The 25,742-nt window shown below is 31.1% G+C and overlaps 1 protein-coding gene and 1 non-coding gene across 3 annotated transcripts; one reads left to right on the forward strand and one right to left on the reverse strand.

The window, feature by feature from the left end:
- Positions 1-1,029: 1,029 nt before the first annotated feature.
- On the reverse strand, positions 1,030-2,402 carry LOC124831821 (protein PPLZ02-like). Of its 2 annotated transcripts, none has more exons than XM_088109402.1 (2): positions 2,027-2,228; positions 1,030-1,901 (listed from the first exon to the last, which is right to left on the reverse strand). In XM_088109402.1, coding segments are annotated over exons 1-2 (519 nt in total). In that variant the 5' UTR covers positions 2,029-2,228; the 3' UTR covers positions 1,030-1,384. The 2 variants fall into 2 exon arrangements, with proteins under 2 accessions (XP_087965528.1, XP_047161863.1); XM_047305907.2 differs by lacking the exon at positions 2,027-2,228 and adding an exon at positions 2,238-2,402 and having other exon boundaries at positions 1,031-1,901.
- A 22,292-nt stretch (positions 2,403-24,694) lies between these two features.
- TRNAI-UAU (transfer RNA isoleucine (anticodon UAU)) lies at positions 24,695-24,768 on the forward strand. The gene has a single exon. It is a non-coding gene; the product is annotated as a tRNA-Ile (tRNA).
- The last annotated feature ends 974 nt before the right edge of the window (positions 24,769-25,742 follow it).

Genomic DNA, 25,742 nt, shown 5'->3' on the forward strand with positions numbered 1-25,742 from the left:
TATTTTTATATTTAGCCTTCTCTTCATGTAATTGGAAAAGTTTATTTATTAATTAATTAAGATATATTCGAAAGATCGAAAGTCATATATATATTTTATATAAATTGTATTTTATTTATTTTTCATGTATTTGATAAAGTCATAATAATTGATTTATCATAATCAATTGCATTGTTTTGTTAAACCTCTGAATAACGTGACAATTGTGTTAACAATTGTATCAGTTAATATTGTTTGTTCAACAGAATAAATATTAAGAAAGAAAACAGCAGAGTAAGATTAGTCTAATTCTGAATCAAAAAGTAAAAGTAAAATTCTTAAAATAATAGAAAGAGAAACACAGAAAACAGAATAGTTTATTTGAGAAACGAATATTTTCCAACAAGAAACAGAACAGAATAGTCATTGCAATATTATATCTGCTAAGAAAATAGCAGAACGCTTGATTTTTTCAGAGCAAAGAGTTTTCTAAACAGAGGAAGAGTGTGTAATGGTGCTAAGGTAAACTTCACATTTATTGCTCAAGTTGTGAAGTGTGTATCTGAATTGCTTCAAGTCATTATTTAGAATCAATCACGCTCAAAGGGTATCTGCTATTTCAATTATATTTACCAATTTCAAACCTTTGTTTATGTCAGTGCATAAAATTCTACAATCTTTGAAACAGAGGGTTCTGCCTCTTTTCTTAAAAGCTGTGCCATTTGACAAAAACCTTCACTTGCCCTTCAGAAAATGACTCATTCTGCACCTGCAAATGCCAACTCAAGAGGCCATCACTCATGTTCATACAAAAATCTCACATAACAAACAAATTTTTCCAAAAAAATAAGTAATTTTACTTAATTTTTAACTGTTTTTTATATTTTTGTTTTTGAAAATTGAAGTTGATTATTAAGCTACAGTGATTTTTTTCATCTGTTCCCAAAAAGTCACGAGAAAGAAATCTTGAACAAGCCATGTTGAGAAAAAAAAAATTGGTTAAATTAGAACAACTAAGAATAATGTTAACCAGCAGAGTCCTCAGAAGTTTTGCCTAAAATATCTTTGGTTGTGACATTGGCATGTTCTTCAATGAGAACTTAAGATATAATTTTATACAACGTTTTGATATCGTTATCTAATCATAATCAAAGTTTTACCTCGATAATATAAAGTTGAATCAGGTAGGTTTGACGAGGTAAAACTCTAGTTTTGATTAAAGAACAACACTTAAAGAATTTGATCTAAATTGCGCTTGATTTAAAATTGCAATTGTGGACACTCTTTGAGTTCATCACAACTACTACAGCTGCAATTTGAGTCACACATACCCAGAACGTTGTTGTTAATGACAAGGCAACTACAATTGTGACTCTAGCTTCAATTCAAAATGATGCACATTCCATTAAAGGGCCTGGGGTGAAAAGACAGAAGAGAGCTCAACAGAGCCATAATCAAGAAGCTCCTCAATCATTTGCTCTATGTGATCTTCCTCAAGAGGCTTAAACTGCAGAGGAAGACTTTCAACATTTCTGGCCATTTTAACATCCCTGTTGGCCTCTGAGTCTTGATCCTCCTCTTCTCTCTTGTGTGGCAACACTTGATGAGTTTGCTCACTCTTCACAGTCAGACTCTTTGGTTGGGATGCGGGAGTGGCATTTGGCACTGAAGGTTTTCTCTCAGACCCTGATGATGCCAAAGCCTGTCTTGTCATTTGCAAAGAAGCCATGTAGCACCTGTGAAGTTTTGCAGTCAAAGTTGCCGAGAGAAGCTTTGAACTAGAAGATGATGTGTGAGACACATTGGGGTTGAAAGGGAAGTTTGTCCTTGCCCTGGCACCACACATTAGCCTCGCTGCTTCATCATAGGCTCTGGCTGCATCCTCAGCTGTTTCAAATGTACCAAGCCATATCCTTGTCTTCCTGCACAAACCAAATCAATCATTTTTATCCCTCTCGTTCGTTTAAACAACACCAAAACAAAACCCTTTTCCCATCTCAACCTCTTACTCATTCACTCAACTTAAAAATCAAATTTTCAGCATTACATATTTGGCTTGATTCTTTCAAACAACAACAGTGAGAAAACCTTTTCCTATCAGTTACATGAATCACATGACATTACAATAATATCCTTTCGAGCAAAAAGACATGAATCTTAAAGGCATCAATCAGACTCTTTGAGTGGCATGTGAAAGATTTTGAAAATGTGAGTGGTTTATAATTGGTGACTTGCATGGGAAAATGGTGGAAACTTACAATATGGGGTGGCGAATTTCGGAGACCCAAGAGCCCCAATGCCTTTGTCGGACACCTCGGTAACGCTGTTGTGGTCTGGCCATGTTGGGGAAAGAAAAATGGATTGTTGTTCTTTTTGAGAAAGTGTTTTTGTGGAAAATGTTTGGAGTGGTACCGACTGAAGGAGAAATGGGAGAGAATGGGAGCTTTTGTAGTGAGGGAAATGTTACATGCCACTGTTTTCTCTGCTCAACAATCTGGCCCCACAGGGATTTTCTTATTCTTTTCCTATCAGCTGTAACTTGGCCATCTTCTGCAATTTGCGAGCCATGATTACGGCATAACTATTCATCAGGTTTTGGTAGGAATACACCTATCAGATTTACCACTTCAAAACATCAATACTTCTTCGTATAACATCTCAAATTATCTCTAAAATTTTAAATTTAAGAATCGAATTAAATTTTTTTTCTCTAATATCATTTTTATTCAATAAAACTTTCAATCGATACTACCTTATCTTATTACATTAAATATATTTTATATCTTAAATTTTTATATAAAATTAAAATTTTTCTTTATTTCAAATTTTAAAAATATATAAATATAATTATTTTAATATAAATATGTTAAGGTTTTTAACATGTCGAAAGGACATTTTTAAGTTAATATTTGAATAGTTTAAATTTTAATTTAAAATTAAAAAATTAAATTTTAGAACAGAAATTTCGAGTAATATTACAAATACATTTGACTCTTCTTTATTTCGATACGTTATTGTTCTTGTGTCTGACTACTTATTTCTTTTTTTAGTCATGAACACAGATATGCATCTATTGTGCAGGACCATGTAGCTTTGTTTTTGTTAATGACTGCTTTAAGAATAAAAATTAGAATGGTAGATTGTCCTCATGTGAGTGTGGGGAACAAATATTGGATGATGACGGATGTGAAGTTTCTTAAGAGGTAAAGTTTGAATTAAAATATCTTTGACCAACATAATATGAAATATGCACAAAAAGAGAGATATTGGCTTAGAAATAAAAGAAGAAGCACTTTAATAGGAGGTTCTGCATTATACCATGGACAGGAACAATTGGAGAGCAAGATAACGATGATACGTTGCAAAATGTTGGAGTGATCCGTAGTAACACATGTGCAATAGATATCAATAATATCTTTTACCATTGGATTTTATGGATATACATGTGATCACTTATGAAAATGTTTATTTTATGATTGGGTCAATCCCACCCAAGTTGCAACAACACTCTTCTTGGGATAAAATGAAAGATTCTTTGACCATCATAATTACCCTAACATGTCAAATTATTTAATCAAGTTTTTGTCACTATTCTCACTTCAAAAACCCATCACAACAACACAACCCTTTCCTCTGTTCTTTATTAGGGTGGGGATGGAGCAATATGATGATGTAAGCTACTTATGGAGGTAAGAGTATGGCTACTGTTATGGAACTACTGCTATTTTAACTCACAAAACCTTTTTTTTTTAAGGTATGTTTCAAAACATTATCCACAACACTTTATGAGAGAACAAAATGAAATTAGTTTTCGTATAAATTAAACATACACTTTAGAAAGTGTTTTTTTTTTCGTATATGGGATCGAAGTTATTTGTTCATTATGTTTTGAGTATTTAAATATCTCTCTTCGTTATTGTTTGTTTTGAAGGTTAAGTTGAACGATTATTGCAATAAGTATTTCGATGTAATAAAGATTTTATTATTTTATCAATTAGTGTATGATAAATATAATTACATATCTATTTACCTTAAACTTGTATTTATAAATTTTAAAATAATTTTTGAATTATTAACGGTCTAATCATGACTCAATTGATACTAGTTATATTTTGTCATACATTAATCATCAGCGATCTGATCATTTTTAAGGACGACCGTTCAATCGATATATTAGAACTATTCGGTTTCAAGAATGATCATTATGATTATTTTTTTGATATTTTTAACTGAATGATCTCCAATCCAAAATTAGCCATACACATAAATCTTGTGTAACTCATCAATAATGAGACATAATTTTAATTTATATAATAGATTAGTATTATTTTTAACTTAAAAACTTTTAATAGTTTATAATGGCCATTTTTCTTTACTTAATATAATTTTCACTCGGTTATATTTTCAACCATTAATGTAAATAATATGATTTAGAAGAATCCAAATTAATGCTTACGATGCTGCTTAGAGTGTGTTAGTAGAAAAGTAGGTTAGGAATTTGGTTGGTATTTTGTGGTCCATGTGCTTCTTCTAGCCACTGTTCACCCACGTGCCCAGATAATTCATCAAATAATTTCCAACACATTTAAAATAAAGTTTAAAATTATTTAAATAGGAAAAGACCAAGTTAATTAAAATTATTTAAAATGATTAATCTCATCCTTTTTCACGTTTGTTATTTTTCTTTCTATTTATTTATGTTTTATATCCATAAACCTCAAAAAATAATTGTAGAGTACCATTACTCATCAGGCCATCTGATGTGTTTTAAAAAAATATATATATATTTCATTAATTGAATAGAAAAGTTAATTATTTTTGTGACTGTGATGCATCTGTGTCATGTGGTGAAGTTAACAACCACCTTAGAATTCTTCTAATTTGAATAAAACGACATGTGGGGTCCATTATGCATGCTCATCACTGCAGGGGAAGAAGTTGGGCTCCACCTGTAGCTAAACACAACAAATGCTGCTTAATCATAATAACATTATGCCAATTAACCCTAGTATTTAATCTTATTAATGACATAAGTAATAGATTTTAAATGTTAAAAATTGAAAAAAAAAATTAAAGTTTTTTTTATTTATATTTTTAGGTTTGAGAAAAGTAGAAGTTAGGAGGCAGTAAGAAGGAAAAGTTGAAAAGAAAAGTATGGGGGACAAAAGAACAAGAAGCATGTAAGGTGTATGTCATGGATTCAAACAGTTCCAACTTTATCAACATTCTCATCTTTCTTTCTCTCTCTTTCTTTTCAACATTTTCCTTTTTGCCTTCCAGCTAACACCAAATTAACTTATTTATGTATTAATTATCTACACATTAATTCAAAAAACTACTGCTTAATTAACTCTAACCCTTGCTTAATTATATTTATATATATGCGCGTGAAGTGGGTCCAGAATCATACATAGCATGGGCATGGATGTTCCAAAACAAAATTCTGTCACTTATTTCTCTCTCTATATAAATATATATGTTTGTTTCTGTAATAAAACCGATTGAGAAACATGTTTCGATGTTTTTGTCCACTTTCACGTCTACTTAATTAAAAATTAACAATTCACCAAACTAATCAAAGTTAGATGAATTTATAGAGATAATCCCTCCTACAATGACCACAATGATAGTTTTACAAAGAAATTTTAATTTAACAAATGTTTTCACTTTTTAATGAGGCGTTATGTTAATTTTTTATTAAATCGACTATTTTTATGCCCTCATGAAATTAATATATTTATTAAAAAGGCAAGACTGTCATCAAAGTGATAAAAATTTCCCAGAAGAAATAAAATTGTTTTAAAAACGAAATATTTATTGTTATTCTTAATATAAATTTATATACATATGAAGTAATTTTAAATTATAATAGTTATGGAATTCTCATGGGCTCAACTAATTAAACAATTAAAACCAAACTAATCAAAGTGTATAGTTATTAATATGAGTATTAGATTTATGATTTATAATTAAACCGACATGATTTTTTCCATTATTATACGTTGAATTTTATAAAATGATTATGTATTTTTTTAATTATTTCATGAGTCAATTATAAGAAAATAATGTGTTTTTTAAACTATTTATATCCTTTAGTAACATTTTTATATATGATTTTTTTGATAACTAATGTAATTTTTTTAAATATAATTTTTACTATAAAAAAACTCTATTATTTATTTTGAATCAACTTCTTTTTTATGGATTTGACTCTATTTAAACTATGAATAAATCTCCAATTTCAGATGTGTAAAAGTCTATTATTCTCTTTCTAATCGATTAAATTTTAAAAAAAATGTTAAAACTTAATTTCAAATTTTATCAATTTTAACATAAGATTCCATAATTTTATGTCGGATATTTTCTTTGATCTAAGTTTACTTCTTTTACTTCTATGTCAGATTCTTAACAAATATAATTAATCTTAAATATTTGACATAAAAAAAAAACTCTTTTAGGCTAGTGATATATGATTTTTTGGTAAACTAATATATATTTTATAAAATATATTATTATCTATATAAAAAAATCCATTGATTTAAATTGAATTAATCTCTTTTTTATCGATTTGATTTGATTTAAACAATGTAAGAACCTATTCCAATGGTATATTTATAAAAGAATATTATTGTTTTAATTTTGTATGATGTCGAAGATCTTCATATCGAGTCTATAGGGTGGAGTCTCTATTGATCACATGAGTCACGAAAACTTGTCCACATGTTACATCCATTGAATTCAAACAAAGAAAATAACAAAGGTGAGACAAATATAACATGGGACTCTCCATCAAGTTACAGACAAATTAAACCCTTTGTTCTTTTTCTCCTTCACTTCTTTTGGGTCCTTACCCTATTAATACATGCATTACACATGCCTCCATCACACATATACAAGACACATATTCTCCTGCTTTCTTTTTCTCTAATTTCTTCTTTCCTTATTATTCAATCAATATGCCAATTTCATTCAGGACTCGACCCAAAGTGTACAATATCTATTTATTTTTTAAAATTTTAGAATTAAATTGTATCCAAATTTAGAACAAAAATAAATTCTACTTTTATATCAAATTTAAATACTTAAAACATATTTTAAAACAAATACTTAATCATCATGTCTTGATTTATTAATTAAGTTGTTTCACCTAAAATAAAAAATAGAAACTAAAAATTCAAATAAAGTAATGTTAGATATTATTATGAAGTTTGAATTCAAACATTTGACAAAATATTAAAATATTAAAGTAATTACATTTAATTTAAAGTTTTAAAGTGGTGTTGCCATATTTGTATTATAATATATTCAATAATTTTAATTTATTAGTAAGATAGTTTTTTTTTATGTGAATTTAACCTCACTAGTTACCTTAGACTTCCCATAAATCCTACTTGTATGTGTTGAGTTCTAAGTAATCCACATTTCTTATGATTGTGGTGATCTTATTTTTATAAACCTAACATAATGTGTATTAATAAGTTTGATTTGCAAACAAAATGATAAATCTATTCACACTCAATACTATATATTGGGTTTAATGCGTGGAAAATATTATAAATAACTTATTAATGAATATGATAGACTTTGAATTCAATTCTACAAAACAATTTTTAAAGTAAGTATTGTTCAAAATCTATATTATTTATTTAGTTATACCTTTAAGTAATGAATTTGGATCTATTTTCCTTATTAATATATTTCTCATCCGAGCCATTATTAAACTTGTAAGTGAATAATATGCTAATTAATTCTTAATGGATTTAAAATAAACTACTATTTTATTTTATGATTAGAGTTTAAGTCTAGTTTAAAATTTAAGTATAAAGTATGTCTTTTTCTCTTTTATTCTATTTTAGTGATATTTTTAATTAAATATCTCATCAAATTTAAGTGATTCTACATATGAAAAGGAATGTGCATTTTTTTCCTCTTCTTTTTAACCTATAAAAAATAAGCTATTTATAATAGCATATTTTATGTTTAATTTTAATGTAGGTGGAAAAGATAAATTTCCCCATAATCTTTTTGTAACTAGACTCTTTGCATAAGGAGAATTTATGTATTTTTCTTTTTTTATAATTTTGGTTAAATAAAAATGTGTGAAATTTCATCTTAAATGTACTATATTTTAAATTGAGTAACTTGTTCGGTTATTATAAGTTGTAATCTATTTTAATTTTCAATTAGGCAAAAAATAACTTTCTAATACGTGGATTTAACATAGGATCCAATTAGGCAAACAAATTATGATTTTAAAATATAAATTAGGTTAGATGATCAAATTAGATTGAGCCTTTCGTTTTGATAATCTTAATTACCTTTTTTTAGTAACTATTAACTCTTTATATCATAGCATAACAACTTGATTCAATAAAGAACGTCTCGTCATATAATCACATACCGCACATGATAAATAACCAAACAAACATAGATAATTGAAACTTATGTTGGAAGTCCCACATCGACTAGAGATAAGGTTAATTCATAGTTTATAAGTGGATGCAAACCTTACCGTACAAGTCGATTTTGTGGGGTTGAGTTAGGCCTAAAACTCACTTCTAACATGAAATTAGAGCAATATTTGTTGTTTGTGTGAGGGGTTGTCCACTTCTAACAACTTATTTTAAAACATTTAAAAGTATAAGTGGACTGGAAGACCTAACACATTTTTATCACGTCAAAATATATAAAATATTTTTTATAACATGTTAAAAATGGACTTTAAGTTTAACTTAACCCCACAAAAAAAACAATAAAGTAAAATTTACACCCACTTATATACTATAAATTGATCTTATCACTGGTTGATGTAAGACTTCTAACAATACTCTTTACTTAAGTGACTTTCAAACCCATGAGCTACACTCTTCTTATATAAAAAAGAATTGATATAATTCTTCTTTCAATAATGAACTATCTCTAAGGCAACTTACAATTTACTTTATAATTTGAGAAGGAAAATATTATAAGATAATTCAATTATGACTACAAGACTTGACTTCAGAAACCAACATATTACTTTAGGGATAAACTTATAACTAAAAATATTTTTAAAAAACAACCAGCCACGATAGAAACATTTACGAAAAACAATATATTATTTTTTTTCAAAAGAATTCAAAAATAATTTTTTCAATTCCAAACATTTCCATAAATTAATTATACTCCAAAGCAATTTCAATTTGATATAATTGGTATAAAGTTATTAAACTTATCTAAAGCATTGAAACCCTTAAAAGCTTTTATAATCTCAAATTCTAACTCAACTAAAATAAATTTTTATATATTCATCATCACCACAAATATTAAATCTAAATATAGTTCAGTTACATCAATTCAAATGGTTAAGTCATTCACAATTCAAATCTAACATACAATTTAAACAATATTCAACAAAGATATCAACATTTAAATTAACTTTATGTCTACCCTTTCTATTTATGTATTCTTTACTATTGTATCCTAATTCAAATTTTAATAGCTTCATTTACCTATAAACAATTTACTTTTTAAAGAACCTCTACTCATAAAAAAGAGAATGAGTCGAGAGGATCCCAAATATTTTCAAGATTAAAAAATACATTAGTATGGACTTAGATCAATAAAAAAATATTTTTTCTCAACTAATCATATACGTAGCACTTACATATGACTACATGAATACAAGACAAAAAATTGACTTAAATATATATATATCTATCTATCTATCTATATATATATATATATATATATATATATATATATATATATATATATATATATATTATGTTGTAGGTTTCGTAATATTATATAATATATCTACTATGAATTTAATGTTTAAATCCTTTCTTAATATATCGGAAAGTAAAGAAATCATATTTATAAATCTTAAAGCAATTCTAGAGAAAAACTAGAATTTACAAAATGAAAAACGATCGAGACTAAACTTTACAAAAAGGAAAAAAATATGGTTTTCACTTTTCATGTACAAATATTGTCTTTATTATGTGGATCTTCGTGAACTTTGGAGAGAGTAACAAAAACTTGCAATAACCTGTGCGCTGAAAATCCGAAAGCTCACTTGTCCCACGTTAGAAGAAACATCAATTCAATTATTAACAAGGGAAGCTACGTGCGTGTTACCTTAAGGTTTGATGTTAACAATACCTCTTTCAAGAAGAAATTTATACTTCAATCTTATTGTTGGAAGTTCCACATCGACTAGAGATAAGACTAATTTATAATTTATAAGTGAATACAAACCTCATCTTACAAACTAGTTTTTTTAGGATTAAGTTAGGTTTAAAATTCACTTGTGACACCTATCACTCTCACATTGAATTTCATGCCCTAATGTTGGAACTCTCTGTACAAGGCATGACACGTTCAAATATTTTGGCATCAACATTGAATACCTAATTCCAGCAACTAATGTTTGTGAGAAAATATACGACACGATAGTTTGTTGGTCTCTTACGTTATTATGCAAGTCAATTCATTGCAAGATTCATTAACAACATATGTTTTAGAGACTATCAAACTCATAACGTTATCCTCCATTCGCTTGCCAAATTAAACCCTAAAAAACTCCTTCATGTAAGAAATGTTCAATCACACTTTAATCATCATCACTTGTATCAACTATTTGAAATAAGTTGTTTGACTTGGAAATGACATTTAATCCATAGTTGTCCATAGAGAAATAATTTATTAGATAGATTCCAAAGAATTAGGTTTAAATTTACCAAACAAACCCATTATTTATATAGCAAAGAATTTATATTGAACTATAACTTGAAACATATTTTTCAAATTTAAATCATAATTAGTTTCTCGGAAAGAAATGTACTTTTCATATTTAAATATATAATTACATTTAGTACGAGATTAATTAATAAATTTGAGGGCCATTAAACACAACATGCTCTTCTTATCAATTTTTGTTTACAACAACTAGTGTAGTACAAAATATGGTGAGATAAAACACTGCATATGTTTCCAGAAAAGTCATTTTCTATGACCAGGAGCATATAAAGGGACTGCTCCCAACCTTGTCTGGCCAGTCAATTTTTGAATTATATGCAATCTAATTAATGCTATTGACTACCCAAACAAGTTTCTTGTAATCCTAACCTCATTCAAAAAGGATAAATGCAATGCAACTACCATGTGATTGTTTCTTTTGTCATTGTATTAGTTTGTATTATAATTGTACCTTTAAATAAAGTTCATGTTATAATTTTGTGGACAAAAAAAGGTAATATTAAAGAGAACTAAAAGGAAAATCTGAGTTTCTTCAATAAAGTTAATCAATAACAGTTATAAAATAGAATTTTTGTTTTGTAATATTCTTTATCTAATCATTTACTGCATTCCATTTTTTTCTATCTCTTTTTAATAAAAAAAAATACTATGCAAATACCATTTCTCTTGTATAAGGGAAAATTGCACTTCTTTTCCTAGAACTCTTCCTGTGATGCTCGTGTAATTTTCTGTTTCCATAGAACACGTAGATATCACTATCTTCATCTCTTTGTAAGTTTTGTTTCTCATGACATAGTTTAAAAGCTTCCTCATTTATCATACCCTATTAAATGTATATTAGATTGTTTTTCATTTTCACTTTTATGATAAACTCATCAGTAGACTTTTGCATGGATGAACCTTATTGTGACAAACAAACTAATTTTTAAGTTGTATAAAATAACATATAAACAAACTTATATACCCAATTCACTATTTAGGAATTATAATTTAACTATAAAAAAATATTTAATAAAGATTATTTTACGAAATTTATAAAAATTCTCACAAACTAATATTGGTTAATTGTCTCAAAGCTAATAATGATAAGTATTTTAACTTTTTTTTAAGAGGTTTATATCGCAATTTTAATGGTTTCGTTGATGCAACTTCAACTATGATTGGATACCTCTCCTTTACAACAATCTTTGTCACTAAACGCAATACTTTTCACCATTGTTCTTCACCAACACACTCCTCTTTAGCTATCTCCTTCATCAATGGCTAAGTTTTGTTTTGATTGACCCTATCCTTATACGACATTTCATAATATAAAACTTTTTCAAAGCTTCTTTTAATTCAATTTTAATTACATCTAAAAAAAACTCCATTAAACACTTGTCAAAAATCAAAGAGGACGGGATGCTATTTCACATATTAGCAAACTTATAGTTTTAGTCTTTTATCTTATTCCTAAAATTCAATTTGTCTTTAAAACTATTCAAACTATTATTTTATTTTAAAAAACATTTTAGTCATTATATCTTTTAAATTTGTGCCATTTTGATCATTTTATTTTTTTATTTTAGAATATAATTTTGAACTATTATTTATTGATTAAAAGAAAGTGGTTTTAAGCCTAACTTAATCCCATAAAACCGGCTTGTAAAGTAAAGTTTGCACCACACTTATATATTATAATTTGTTCTTATCTCTAGTCGATATGTGACTTCCAATAAGAAATGTTGAACTAAGTATACTCATATTGCAATTTTATTGAAAGCAATGGAGACTATTGAAGGTTCTATGGACGTAATTTTGCATCCAAATGCCATAGTTATGAGTGCTACATAGGTGAAACACGTGCATGAAGAAATGTGTTTGAAATTTCATTCAAACTTATTAATTTATGAGTCTTATGAAGCTTAGTTTCTTTCGACCCTTTTTATCATATTTTTTGTTTCACTTTTCACATTTCTACCTCACAAAGTAAGATAACTAAAATTTAGGTGAAAGATAGAGTATAAATGGCAAAAAATATTTCCTTTTTAATCGTCCACTTTTTCAATCAAAACATCTATTCAAGTTTCTTTATATTTTTTAAATTTTATGATAACAATTTTTTTCTAATTTTTTCAATTTAACTAATAAGAGGGAAAATTAGTTAAAAGAAATACAACTATATATATATATATATATATATATATATATATATATATATATATATATATATATATATATATATATATATGAAATAAGAAACTATATAGGTATAATGTATAACTCACTTGAAAAATTATATTAAGAAAAGAGAACATTTTCCTAAGTTTATTTGAAAAAAAAAAACAACTTAAATTAATATTATAAAATAGAGGAGAAATCAAATAATGTTTTTTGGAATTTTAAACAGGCAGTTAGATAAAAATTGAAAAAGATAACTCTAAAAAAAATGTAAGATTTAAATATGTTTAAAGAATGTGATAAAATTGAGTATTTTTAATTGAATCCTGTATTTAGGGATGGCAAAAAAATCCGCGCCTGCGGATATCCGCAGATAAAATCCGCGACGGATAGTTGATACCCGCGGATATTTACTACCCGCAACCCGCGGATAGCCGATATTTTAATACCCGCTTATAAACGGGTCGAGTGCGGGTATTATACTATCCGTACCCGCGAATACCCGCTACACGCAAAAAATAAAAAAAAATATTTTATATTTTATTAAGTTAAATTTAATTAAAATTAACATTAATTTATATTTTAAAAGATTAAATTTAATTAAAATTGAATTTAAATTTATATTTAATTTAATTTATATTATATTTTATATATTTTTTATAATTCTATTTAAATTTTATTTTAATAATTTATTAAAATATATATTTTTTTAATATTTGCGGGTCCGCGGATATTCACGGGTATCCGCGGGTTTTAAAATATCCGCGGATATTTTTTAAGCGGGTATCCGTGCAGGTCGCGGGTCGGGTAGCGGGTGAACTTTTTTTTGTCGGGTCGGGTTGCGGGTAGGCACTATCCGTGCCCGACCCGACTCGTTGCCATCGCTACCTGTATTAACTCATGATGTGATTATTATTATTCTCTCCTTACCTGTAGTGAAGATGGATCTTCTTGAAAATTGGAATGTTATATTCTCTAAAATTTTAAAATTCTGTATATATATATAATAAAAATTTATGAAAATTAAATGAAGTAAATTTTTTTATTTTTTTTATAAAACAAATCATTTAATGTTAATGAATAGTAAAATATAAAATTAAATATAATAAAATATAGAAAACTTATTAAGATTTTTTTTTCTCTTTTTGTCTCTTGATTTACTTATCATTTTTTTCATATTCCACTCTTTCACATGTCTTTTTTTTTTAAGAAATAAAAAAGTTAAACACAAACTCTTATGTTCCTATTTTTCACATTTTTGTTTCATTATGAAGAAAAAAAGTGTAAAACATAAAAAAACAATTAACTATATTATATGTTTTTCATAACCTATTTTTAACTCTGACTTTATTATCATAAAAAATATCTTTTATTAATTATATCCTTTAATATTTAATTAAATTTTAATAGTTTATTGTTTAGTATTGAATTTTTTTAAAATAGTATGCTTATAAAGAACAAAAAATTAAATTCATTTTTTAAACGTAGTAGAAGGAAAGAAACATATGAAAATGAAAATACAAAAAAAAAATCAATTTTTTATTATGCTAATGATCCAATTCTTTATTTTTTCTTATATTAGTGATAATGATTAAATATATAAATTTTGAATGTATTATTTCAGCTTTTCAATGATAAAAATTAGTCACTTTCAATTGTTATTTTATTGCAATAGACTCAAATTATCAATATTATTCTAACATCAATTGTAGTCAATACTAGGTGTAAAGATATATGGAAATAATTTATAAAGTTACTTAAAATTGTAAAATAAAAAAATTGTAAAATATAAAATTACAAAAAAAATATAATTTTTTTAATTTTACAACTTTCAAACTATTTTCATAACTTTGCTACGTTTAGTTTTCAAAAATTAGGAAGATACTGGACATTAGAATATCTTGCAACAAAATAGCATTCACAAAGAATATAACAGATAGAAAACATTCACATCACTTATATATAAGAAAAATTGAAAGATAATGACTCATTTAAAAATTATAAAGTACTCAATAATAGTATACAAAAATTTAATAAATAACAATATCTAAATTTATTAAATACTTAAAACTCAATTTAAAAATAAATAGACTTAATACTTCTTTTGGTCCCTCGAAAGAGGAGGATTATTCAAAGTGATCATACGTTTTTTAAAGAGTTTGAAACGGTCCCAATTTTTGAAAAATCAGGTCAAGTTAATCTTTTTTGTTACGGCGTCAAAATCTTAACAATGCAAGTGCCCTCCTAAACAAAACATAATGAAGTGTCCACTTTTTGTGATTGCGTGACACTTAAGGTTAAATGACGTGTTCAGCGAGAGGGAGAGGGAGCTACGCGAGAGGACGGGGACTGGGAGGCGCAAAACCTTCTGATAGCTTCAATGCTCTTGAGGAGATTCTCCATGGCAGAGTTATCATAAAGCTTGGATCCATGACCTGGAGCCCCAACGACCTTGATGACCAACCACCAAGGGCTTTTCGCAGCGTAGAAGGCCCTATAATGGGCGTCAGGGGAAGCCAATCATTCGTCAAGCACCACGCCCACATTCATCCGTTGGAAGATCTCCGATTGGGCTAACTTCTCAGCGCCGTTGTGGCTGCCGATCTCCTCGTCGAGTGCCAAGGCGAGGTAGACAGAGTAGAGGGGTTGGAAGTTTCGGGCCTTGAGACGACGGAGAGCTTTGAGGTACTGCATACCAACACACTTTTTTAGGCTGAGGCCCAAAATGGGATGCACAGTAACGAGGCCCAAAATAGAGTGGCCCGTGGCATGGTTAAGGCAGACAGCCTCAGCCTTTTCTGCAAGCGTGTCCAGAAATCTATCAAACGAGTGAGGAGAGAGAATGGAGCTTCCAGAGAGTTCCCTTTCCAAGCATGGAGGTCCAGCGGTGTTCCGGTGGCCTTGGGAGCCTCAGATCACGTTGGTGCAGAAGAGAAAAATGTAGAGGGGGGAGAGACGAACAAGGAAAAGGTAAGCTTTCTTGAATCTGATATTATTTCATAATACTGAGTGTTTCTCTCTGTTTCTGTAACTTGTAAAATACAAAACAGAACTCTATTTATAGAGTTCTGATACAACAGAAAACAGTACATTAAAAGCAAGTAACAACCCCTAAACTGAATGTATTTCGGTCCATTGAATGTAGCCCTAGTAGCAAAATGTTTGATTCTTAATAGCCTCCCCTCAAACTGGATGGTGTATGGTCACCAATCCAAGTTTAGGTACAATGGTTTTGAATTTGACGCGATGAGGGAACTTGGTGAAAATGTCGACAAGTTGCTCGTCGGATCTCACGGGAAGGAGAGTGAGGAGTCGTTCTTGAAGCTTTTCACGAACCACATGACAATCAAGCTCAATATGCTTGGTGCGTTCGTGGAAGCTTTGGTTGTGAGCTATGTGTCTCGCAGATTTATTGTCACAATACAAAGCAGGGATCCCTGATTCCTTAACTTGAAAATCCTGTAATAGGTAACAGAGCCACTGTATTTCACATACAGTGGCTGCTAGTGCTCTGTACTCGGCTTCTGTAGATGACCTTGAAACGTTCTTCTGCTTTTTAGACTTCCAGGAGATAAGGGATGAACCTAGGAAGACACAGAATCCCGTTGTAGATCTTCTAGTGTTAGGGCAAGTAGCCCAGTCAGAGTCACTGAATGCCTTCAGTTGCATGGAAGAATCAGCAGGGAAAAATAGCCCTTCAGAGGGCTTAGCCTTAATATACCTGAGAATGTGCTGAGTGGCACGGTAGTGATGGTCAGTTGGTGATTGCATGAACTGACTAAGTAAATTAACTGAAAAACATAAATCTGGTCTAGTATTTGTAAGATAAAGCAACTTTCCTATTAGTCTTCTATATGGTCCTGGATCATCCAGGTAGCTATCCTTTTTATATAAGGAAGTTGTTTCGCTGAGGAAGGGAGTAGAGGAAGGCTTGCATCCTAACATCCCAGTTTCTTCCAGTATGTCCAAGGCATACTTCCTTTGGCACAAATGAATGCCTTTCTTTGACCTGGCAACTTCCAGACCCAGAAAGTACTTAAGCTCACCAAGGTTCTTTATTCGAAACTTCTTGTGTAACAATTCCTTCATCCTGTTGATTTCTGTTATAGAGTTCCCTGTTAAAACAATGTCATCTACATACACAAGTAAAGCAGTGAAACTGGTAGAAGTTGTTCTGATGAACAGAGAGTGGTCAGACTTAGATTTTATATAATCAACAGATATTAAGAAAGAGGATAATTTTTCAAACCACTGCCTACTGGCCTACTTGAGGCCATATAGGGACTTTTTTAATCTGCAAACTTGCTCTTTGTTGTGGTTGAACAAACCTGGAGGCGGCTCCATGTATACCTCTTCATTGAGGTCCCCATGTAGGAAAACATTGTCTACATCTAGTTGGTGTAGAAACCAATTATTGGAAGCTGCTAGGGCAATAAGCAATCTGACTGTAGTTAGTTTGGCAACAGGAGAAAACGTGTCCAGGTAGTCTATTCCCTCCTGTTGTGTGTAGCCTTTCGCCACCAAGCGAGCCTTGAACCTTTCAATGCTCCCATCAGCTTTATACTTTGTCTTATATACCCACTTACACCCTATAGCAGCCTTCCCTGGGGGCAGCTGGGTTAGAACCCACGTGTCATTATCTTGCAGGGCTTTAATTTCTCTCTGCATGGCCTCTACCCATTCACTGATACCTTTTGCTTCACTATAGGATTTTGGCTCTTTGCTAACCGTGACAGCCATGGTATATCTTAGATGCCTCTCTGTAAGATTATCACAGCACAACAGGTTGGATATAGGATAAGGGGTTTTAAGATTATTTTTCAGAGATAGAGATTGATGCACCTGGTGAACATAATCTTGAAGGTATTCGGGAGTCCTTCTGGTTCTATTTGATCTTCTTTGCAATTGGAGGTCCTGGTTATCTCCTGCTGTGTCATTGCTGTTTTCACTAACAGTGAGCTGTTGTGTCTCTTCCTGACTTGTATTTACAGATTCAACATGTAGGGGATCATCCATGTGAAATTGGTCTTCTAAGAGATCTTTTAATGAATCAGTTGTCTCCCTCCTAGTTGCTGAATCTGTATGGCTTTCCTGCAGATTTCTATAGGGAAAAATGTCTTCGTGAAAAACCACATTTCTGCTTATGAGAAGCTCTTTGGTGTTTATGTCAAGGACAAGATACCCCTTGACACCAGATTTGTAACCTAGAAAAACAGCTTTTCTAGCTCTTGGGTCAAGTTTATTCCTGTTATGTTCAAGGGTAGAGACAAAACACAAGCATCCAAAGATTTTAAGATTTAAATAGGAAGGGGACAGATTGTAAAGCAGATCGAAAGGGGTTTTGTTATCGAGAATGGGGGTAGGCAACCTATTTATGAGGTAAACAGCATGGCTAACAGCATAGGACCAGTAAGTGTTAGGCACATTGGCTTGAAAAAGGAGACCACGGGTAACATTCAAAATGTGCTGGTGTTTCCTTTCAACTACAGAGTTCTGTTCAGGAGTTTCAACACAACTCCTTTGATGAGTAATACCATGTAATCTATAAAAATCTGTGCAGTTAAATTCAGGGCCATTATCAGTCCTAATAACTTTGATTCCTTTGTTAAACTGATTCTTAATCTTAATTACAAAATTCTGCAGCAAATCTCTAGTTTGGCCTTTATTATTCATTAAGAAAATCCAAGTATGCCTACTATATTCATCAACTATGGTGAGGAAGTATTTATGGCCATGAATAGAAGCAGTACCAAACGGGCCCCAAATATCACAGTGAATAATATCAAAACATTCAGCAGTAGTAGTAGTACTAGGCAAAAAAAGGCAATTTTCGTTGTTTGGCATAGTGACAAGTATCACACACAATATTTGTGCCTAATTTGACATAAGGAAAATCACCACATATCTGTTTCATAATTTTGTCCCCTGGATGGCCTAACCTACAGTGCCAAAGATTTACATTTGTCTTTTTAAAAGAAAAGGCAGTCGTGGCAGTGTGTCTTTGGTCAATCTTAGGAATGTCTTGCAAATAATAGAGCCCTCCCCAACAGTTAGCATATCCAATCATCTTCAATGTATGGTTCTGCTTTATCTGACAAATCTTGGAAGAGAAAGTTAGACTACAATTCAAGTCCTTGATAAGACTTTGAACAGAAATCAAATTAAAACAGAATTCAGGAATGTATAACACATTGTAAATGACAAGATCTTTAGACAGTTGTACTGTACCAGCATGCCTAGCAGTTAAAATAGTATTGTTAGGCAATCTCACAGATATAGGTTTGATACGATAAAAAGTGTTAAAATTTATTTTATCATGTGTCACATGGTCAGTGGCACCAGTATCTAGTATCCAGGATGAAATACCTTGCTTATCTGTACTATCAGCTCTTTGAATTTGATTAATTTTGTGAGTTGGTTCATCATCTTTGTCAATCATTCGAAGCAGCTTCTGCATTTGTTCTGCAGTAAGAGAGTTGAAAAGGTTGCTGTTGTTATTAGGTTGTGCTCTCTGATTTTCACCTTGTTCAGTAGTGTTTTGGCAAGCATTGGCAGCAGTCCATTCACTCTTTCGGTCTTGATTACCCTCTGCTTTCTTGTACCAAGGTGGATAGCCATGTTTAGAGTAACATTCATCAACTGTGTGGTTCATTTTGTTGCAATAGGAGCACTGTTTCCCATAGTTGGGATTTCTACCTCTTCCTCTTCCTTGACCACGCAATCCAGGTCCTCTTCCATGGCCTTTCCACTGGCTGTTTCTGTCAGTGGCATTAACCATGACCTTAACATCAGCAGACCCATGTTTTTCTTGTCTTTCTTGTTGCATGATAAGAGAGAAAACCCGATTGATGTTTGGAAGGGGATCCATTAGGAGGATCTGTGTTCTAACAGTGTTGTATGAGTCATTTAATCCTTTTAAGAAGCATATCACATGCTCCATTTCTCTGTACTTCAAGAAAACTTTTGAGAGAGCGCAACTGCATGGTATCTTGCATATGCAAGTGGGAATGGGTCTTAAGAACTCCAATTCTTCCCACAGAATCTTTAAATCTGTAAAGAATTGGCTAACTCCTCTTTCCCCTTGTCTAATGGAGTGTATATCTTGAAGAAGATCAGAAATCTTGAAATGATCACCTTTAGAGAACCTTTCTTTCAACTCTTCCCATAATTCTTTTGCCTCTTCCACATATATCACGCTCTCAGCAATTTGTGGAGAGAGTGTCTTGGTTATCCAAGACAATATCATCATGTTGCATCTTTCCCAAGCATCATACAAGATATCATCTTTCTGTGGTTTCTTTATGGACCCATCAATGAATTTCACTTTGTTCTTGGAGAGCAAGGCTCTTCTCATGCTTTTGCTCCAAGAGGAGTAATTGTTTTCATTCAGAGTTTGTGTAATGAGGGTGAGTCCAGGATTCTCTCCTGGATGCAAGTAGTAAGGGCTGGCTGGGTTGTTGTATTCAGCATGGTCCATGGGATCAAGAATTGTATGGACCAGTTCAAGAACCTATCAAGAAGGAAAGCAAGCAGAGCGGAAGCAGAGCAGGTACTAGACCTGCTCTGATACCATTTTAGGCTGAGGCCCAAAATGGGATGCACAGTAACGAGGCCCAAAATAGAGTGGCCCGTGGCATGGTTAAGGCATACAACCTCAGCCTTTTCTGCAAGCGTGTCCAGAAATCTATCAAACGAGTGAGGAGAGAGAATGGAGCTTCCAGAGAGTTCCGTTTCCAAGCATGGAGGTCCAGCGGTGTTCCGTGGCCTTGGGAGCCTCAGATCACGTTGGTGCAGAAGAGAAAAATGTAGAGGGGAGAGAGACGAACAAGGAAAAGGTAAGCTTTCTTGAATCTGATATTATTTCATAATACTGAGTGTTTCTCTCTGTTTCTGTAACTTGTAAAATACAAAACAGAACTCTATTTATAGAGTTCTGATACAACAGAAAACAGTACATTAAAAGCAAGTAACAACCCCTAAACCGAATGTATTTCGGTCCATTGAATGTAGCCCTAGTAGCAAAATGTTTGATTCTTAATACACTTCATGTCCTGAGAGCCGCGAGCGAAGATGCGGCCTTGGGAATTGAGGTGGGCGTTGAAGGGGTGGTGGGTCCACTTTGAGTGCTAAAAGGGAACAACGTAGGTATGGGAGTAGATGACAATGGAGGGAAGGTGGGGATTTATGCCCTCCCATTTCAGAAGAACCAGAGGCTTCCCTTCCACAAACTCTATGCTCTGGGATTCTAGAGAGAGCTTTTTCCCTTCCGATATTAGAAATTTCGCTGCTTCCTTGTATCACGAGCTGCGTTAGGCAGTGTTGATTTTTAGGTACTGCTAGAATCTTGATATGATGCTGCTTTCTCCTAATTTTGATTCTAAGTGACTTTGACGCTTTTGTAGTTAATATCAAAACTGAATTTGGAGTCTCCTTAACCCTAGCTTTAACAATCAAAGACCCCAGTTGGGTGATTTTCGCGAAAGGGTTGGACATTTTTTTATTCGCGATAAACTCGTGATTAGGGTTCCTAATTTGGGGTTTCTTATTGTCCTGTGATTAGTATTCATCTGAAATTTGGTTTTCACAGGTTCTCGATGTAACACCCTAATATTTTAAAGGGTATTACTAATAGTAGAGACTAAATTAATTTGATATCTCATATAAACAATCAAACTTTATTTCAATTACTCCAAAGTACAGTACCAAACTTACAAACTTTAAACAATATAGTCTTCACCATTGAAATTTCAACCTATAAGTTTTACACAACATAATCTTCCCAATACAAATTTATTCTTTTTACAAAAATCCCTGAAAGTTTTTCCCCGCATCTCTCTCATCTCTAAGCTTTTTCAACCGCATCTGCAACATTATCTAATCACATATAACATGAGTTATATGATCATAGTACAAACAAATAAGGGTAAGCCAACCATATCATAAAATCATTAAACTTGTAATAAAAATATTATAATCATGTATTTCTGCAATTGATAAAATATCATTATTCCGATGTCATTAATTCATCATTATCAAAATCATCTTTTCCATTTCCATAAATCTTACAAGTGTACCATGCTTACTCATGAAGCCTTATGGTCAGACCGCTTTCTGCCTGCTTCCTTAAGCCTCACTTATATACTATGTCTTACTTTCTGAAGCCTTATGGTCAGACCCCTCTCTGCCTGCTTCTATATAACTTACGAATCATATGTTTATGTCAAAGCCTTATGGTCAGACCACTTTCTGCCTGCTTTCATAAACCTCAGGTGTTACATTGCTCATACCAAACTCTCATGGTATAACTCGAACGTACTACTCCCGGTAGTAAACATCATTTCATAAGTAATGATTTCTCATATCAACTCCAACATTTCATAAAACCAACAATTCATACCCTCTTATCCACCTAACTCAATCATGTTCATTCTTTAATCATGAATTCATAATAACCCGTTTTGGTATCAATAAATTAAACATATTGCCATATATCATGCTTCATATTATAAACTCATTTTGCCCATAACGAGTATAACTCAACATATTTTCACCAAACAAAGATCATGGATCAACCAAAATATATCAACATATCGTAGGAACTACATATTAAAGTCTGGGCTCAATGTAATGATAAATAAAATATATATGAAATTTTTACCATGATAATATTATGCATCTACAATCAACTTGTTTTATTTTATTTTCATCCTAGTAGAGATTTTTCTTTACCCCAATTGGTCACCGGAGAGGGCCCAGATGTCTGAACGCATCAAACTCACCTTCGACGCCAGCACATATGACTAGTCACAACTGACTGGACCAGACCAGGGCTGCTCTATGATCAGGGATGTGCCAACTCAGGTTTTTAAGGTTCCTCTATCCTACCAACAAAGGGAGGCCCTCAATAATTAATCAATTTATTTATTAATTTATCTACCTTGTTGTCTTATGCTCTAAATCTAAAATGCCTAATTTTAATATTTTTACTTCCTCTCACAACAACCTCAAACAGTATTTGTATATCTATTTAATACTCATATATAAGCTATTACAGAACCCTTACTCCAGACCTTCTAACAAGATCAATTTCAGCCAACAAACTCATTCAATAAATTCATCACATCAGAACATGTACAATTTAACCGTTTCAGTTATAACACCCAATATAATAAAAGTCATAAAACAGTTTCGCAAGAGAACACCAGTTCAACATTCGTATATTTATAAATTCATACAAAAATAATTAGTTGCCCTTACCAACAAAATAATATTAATATAAAAATTCAGGGGAAACAAGAAGTTGAATCTGGCAGAGCCGGTTAGACAACTTCTCATCCTTCCACAAAGATGAAATAAAAAGAATAGATAAAACAATAAAATTTCTGGGGAAACAAGAAGTTGAATCTGGCAGAGCCGGTTAGACAACTTCACATCCTTCCAAAAATACAATATAAAGATATAAAAAAAAAACAACAAAAGCTTTGGGGAAACAAGAAGTTGAATCTGGCAGAGCCGGTTAGACAACTTCTCGTCCTTCCAAAAATACAATATAAAGATATAAGAAACAACCAAAGTTTTGGGGAAACAAGAAGTTGAATCTGGCAGAGCCGGTTAGACAACTTCTCGTCCTTCCAAAAATACAAAAGAAACAAATAAATGTTCTCATTCAAAATTCAAGACCATACAGCAACAAAATACTACATATTCAAGATTTAGGATTAGAGAAAAGCAAAGTATAAGAGTGGCTTCCCTTACCTCTATTACAGACTTAATCTCCTCGCTCTCTGAAAACTTCCAGAATATCCCCTTTACAGTTAGAAATTCTTCCAACTCTCTTCTCTCAACATTTTTCTAAGTTCTTTGGTGTAAATTTTCAGCCTCCCCCCTTGGCTATTTATAGTAAAAAAATTTACTATTCATTTGTACTATTCATTTTTACTATTCATTTGTACTATTCATTTTTTTATTCATTTTACTATTACAAAAATAATTTTTTATTTGCAAATTGGTGAATTCTGATCTCAAAGCTACGTGTAACACTTATCCTTTCCAAAAATAATTTTATTTATTTATTTATTTTTTATTTATTTATTTATTTTTTTTTATCTAGTATCTAACTTACAAATATTTTCAAGGATCTTACACTCGATGGCTATAGATGAGGCTCGATTTGGGTTTCTTTAGGTCTCTATGGTTTCTTGCAGGTTTTGAAGGAGGAGATTGGTGGAGGAGCTCGCCTTTTTGTTTTTGAGTTTCTTTTTAAAGTCTGGCGGAGAAGATGATGGTGATTTTTTGGTTTCGTTGCAGTGGCAGATGAGGAGGAAAAAGAGGACAACTAATTAAGTTTTGGCCAAAGAGACAGTTGCACTGTTAAAATTATGACGTCGTAACTAAAAGAAATTAACTTGGTCTGATTTTTCATAAGTTAAGACTTTTTTAAAAAAGGTAAGACTACTTTGAATAATTTATCTCTTTCCGCGAGATCAAAAGAGGTATTAAGTATATAAATATGATTTTGTAATGAATGCACCAAATCCTCTTGCAACCTGTCATTAAGCGACTACGGGGATGAAAGTTTGGAATTAGGACTAACTAAATGCGATAATTAAGCAAAACAAATCTTGTGAAAAAACATATCTTTGTTTGTTGTGCACGGATAGATACGCGTCTTTTGTGCCGTGCGAGTCAAATTGTCACATATAATTATGAATAGTACTGTTTTTCTTTTATTAATTGTATTCATACTAAATATTTATCTTGATAACTTAATGTTGATAAAACAATTTTATTTTGAATTTGCAATGCACGTAATGGTTCCGTAGCTCAGTTGGTTAGAGCGTTGGTCTTATGAGCCGAAGGTCGCGGGTTCGAGCCCCGCCGGAACCATTGCCAAAATTGCTTCATGAACTTTTGATAAAAAAAGACTTGTAGTATGCTATTTTTCATAGTTACATTTTATTATCTATAATATTTAAATCTACAATTTTATTCAAAACTAAATTGTAAAGACTTTTTTCTTTAATGTATTGTGTAAATGAAAAACAACTTTGTCTTGTTTTAATTTAAAGGAAACGTGGGAAGTAATGAATTGACATTGAGAAGATGAAAAAAACAAGTTCAATTGAGAAAAAAAAGGAAATCCAGGATGTCTCTTGTTTAACATAAGCCACAAATAAACACTCAAAACACTACTATCTCTTCATTCTTTTAATTAAAAAGTTAAAATAATTTTTTTATATATATTATTTGAAGAACGGAAATATTAAGAATAATGTAGCTTTCAACATCTTCATGGATGTGTCAATTTTTACGAAGGCTTCTAAGTCACAATTTTTTCAGTTTTTGATTGATGAGATTCGTAAGAAGCTTGTTTCCTAAAAAAAGAATGTTGTTTAATATGATGAGAAGAATTCAACTAGTAAATTTAATAATTGTTAACTTGTGTTATAGCTTTCTGAGTTTATAAATAACCTATTAAACTTTTTTTATATGAAATAATAGATTCAAATTTTTGTTTGGTACAAAAATGAAAACTGCTCACGGTTAAATCTTTTATTTCGTGTGGTTCTAATGTGAATGATGGTTTACATATTACTATATTTAGTTAGAAAATAAAACATATCTGTTATGTTTAGCTTGAGAGTTTGGTTACGTAAAAATGACTTGAGCGGAACTCATGCATATTATATTTCTTAAGTCTATATATAAGAAATATATGTTATTTAACTCATTGTCAATTTAGCATGGTATTAAGGATGCATATAATGTTGTTCTTGAAAATACTTTTTTAACATTAGGTAAAGGTGATTGCATTAATCTTTAAAATGATTGTTGGTGTTTTGACATTTGCATATCTAAAT

The sequence above is a fragment of the Vigna umbellata genome, chromosome 1 (assembly GCF_029865625.1).
Source record: "Vigna umbellata cultivar VRB3 chromosome 1, Vumbellata_1.0, whole genome shotgun sequence".
NCBI classification, from domain to species: Eukaryota; Viridiplantae; Streptophyta; class Magnoliopsida; order Fabales; family Fabaceae; genus Vigna; species Vigna umbellata.

Excerpts from the sequence above, each read along its gene's own strand:
- LOC124831821 (XM_047305907.2), bottom strand. The coding sequence starts at position 2,320 with ATGGCCAGACCACAACAGCGTTACCGAGGTGTCCGACAAAGGCATTGG. Across the intron at positions 1,902-2,237 it reads GAAATTCGCCACCCCATATT|GAAGACAAGGATATGGCTTG; the intron begins GTAAGTTTCCAC and ends TGGTTTGTGCAG.